Here is a 2191-nt window from a genome sequence, read left to right as displayed (position 1 = left end):
TTTTTTTTTTTTTTTTAACTTTTTGTCTTTTTTACTGCCCGGTAACGGGATCGCAACCCTCGGTGTCGCGCCCACACCAAGCTCAGCCAGTGAGCGGGAACCGGTCTCCACATGGGATCCGAACCCTCGGCGGGAGCGCCGCCACGCTCACAAGCGGCGCACTCTCCAGTGCGCCACCGGGCCGGCCCGGTTTTTAATTCTTGATCTCTTCATCCTGATGATAAAATCCCATAATGTATAACCTGTAACCACTTTATTGCCAAACTTGTTGTTTAAACAAAACAGTATTCTTCTTTTCAGTGAGATAGAAATTGTTGATACTATAAAGTTAGAAATTTTACATGTGTGAAAACTTTTGGCGGGGCTTCTGGTCAAGATGGCAGAATAGACGGTCCCTAGCATCACACTCTCCAATTTACAACTATAAAAAAGCAACAACAGCCAAGCTGGGGCCGCTAGAGCTCAGGGGAAGAAGAGGGAAGACCTATGGAGTTCATGAAGGCGGGAGAAGCCATGATGAGAGAAAGAAAAAACTGCTTGGAACATTTTGGGCCATGGCCGCTTTAAGGCTGGAGCTGCTAAGTGCACAGACAGAGCAGGAGCCGGCAGAAGCCACAGCTGTACCCTTCAGATGGAGTTGCTTGGAGGTGGGAGGGGAGAAGGGGGCCTTGGCGGCCCCTAGGGCAACAAGATCACTAATAGGGTTCCCGTGGACCCACACAGGAGCGAGGAGCCACAACAACTGAAAAAAAGGNCAGAGATTCGGGAAGCAAGATCTAAAGAGCGTGTTCCTCTTACATGATATTTTATGCCCAGATCACTATTTTGCCTAATTAACAGAGTACAGGGTTTTTACAACTTGGAGTTTTATATTTCTACTTTACTTTGGAGTTTTAGTACAACCATAGAACTACTTTCTATTTCAGAGACGATGGTTCCAATATGTTCCTGAGGACCTTATACAAACTTTTGTTGTTTCTGTTCATAAAGTAACAAGTTTTTACCCTCTACCTCCAAAGTGTAGTTGATATTATTTTTGCTAATTCTGTTTTCTGTTTAGAATAATGTTCGAGCTGCTGCCCTAGCCACTGTGAATGCTTGGGCAGAACAGACTGGCATGAAGGAATGGCTGGAGGGAGAAGATCTTTCTGAAGAACTCAAAAAAGAAAATCCTTTCTTGAGACAAGAGGTTAGTACCATAAATGAATTATGTCTTTTACCTCCATAGGGGCTTGGGTCTGCCTGATACGTACACATTTATGGCTAGAATAAGTTTCATTATAAAACAGTTTATAAAATGAAACCAAATTCCTGGAGCTTTTTGTATTCGTGTGCTGCTTTTTTTTTTTTTTTTTTTGCCTTTCATGTGCTTCTTTAACAAAAAAACTTCTTAAAGGACTAGTCTCTTTGCTGGATTTTCTCTTTTCTTTCTTTCTTTTTTTTTTTTTTTGGTGGCTGGCCAGTATGGGGATCTGAACACTTGACCTTAATGTGTTACAAGGCTGCGCTCCGGCCAGCTGAACTAACTGGCCAGCCCAGATTTTCTCTTTTCCTGAACAAGTGATAANAAAAAAAAAAAGCAGTATTTGACAAAATCCAACACTCATTTATGAAAAAACTCTCAGCAAGTTAGTAATAGAATTACTTCAACTTGATAAAGAGCATCTGCAAAAAACCTCTACAGATAACATTATCTTTAATGATGAAAGACTGAATGCTTTCCCTTTAAGATCAGGAACAAGGCAGGCATGTCAACTCTCACTACTGTTATTCTTCATAGTACTGGAAGTTCTAGTCACTGCAATAAGGCAAGAAAAAGAAATGGAAGTCATACAGATAGGACAAAGAATAAATAAAACTGTCCCTAATTGCAAATAACATGACTGTGTGCATAGAAAATCCAAAGAAATCTATATGTAAACTCCTTGAACTAATCAATGAGTTCAGCAAGATTGCGAGATATAAAATCAACACACAAAATTAGTCACATTTCTTGATACTGCAGTGAACATGCAGAAACCAAAATTAAAAAACATAATACCATTTACAGTTGCTTCAGAGAAAATGAAATCCTTAGTTATATATACACTTAAAACACAAGTAGAATATGTATGCTAAAAATTACAGAAGGCTGATGAAAGAATTCAGAGAAGACCTAAATAAATGAAGAGACATTCTGTGTTTGACTGGA

The 2191-nt window shown here is 39.7% G+C and overlaps 1 protein-coding gene across 1 annotated transcript in view; it reads left to right on the top strand.

Moving 5' to 3' along the window:
* Positions 1–2191, top strand: part of CKAP5 (cytoskeleton associated protein 5) — a 114725-nt gene that overhangs the window by 69399 nt on the left and 43135 nt on the right. The window contains 1 exon segment of the mRNA XM_008592925.1: positions 1061–1189. Coding sequence (XP_008591147.1) covers positions 1061–1189 — 129 coding nt within the window.

Source organism: Galeopterus variegatus, unplaced genomic scaffold (genome assembly GCF_000696425.1).
Source record: "Galeopterus variegatus unplaced genomic scaffold, G_variegatus-3.0.2 Scaffold8475, whole genome shotgun sequence".
NCBI classification, from domain to species: Eukaryota; Metazoa; Chordata; class Mammalia; order Dermoptera; family Cynocephalidae; genus Galeopterus; species Galeopterus variegatus.
Note: the sequence above shows the minus strand (reverse complement) of the source record. Positions and strands in the feature narration are given on the sequence as shown.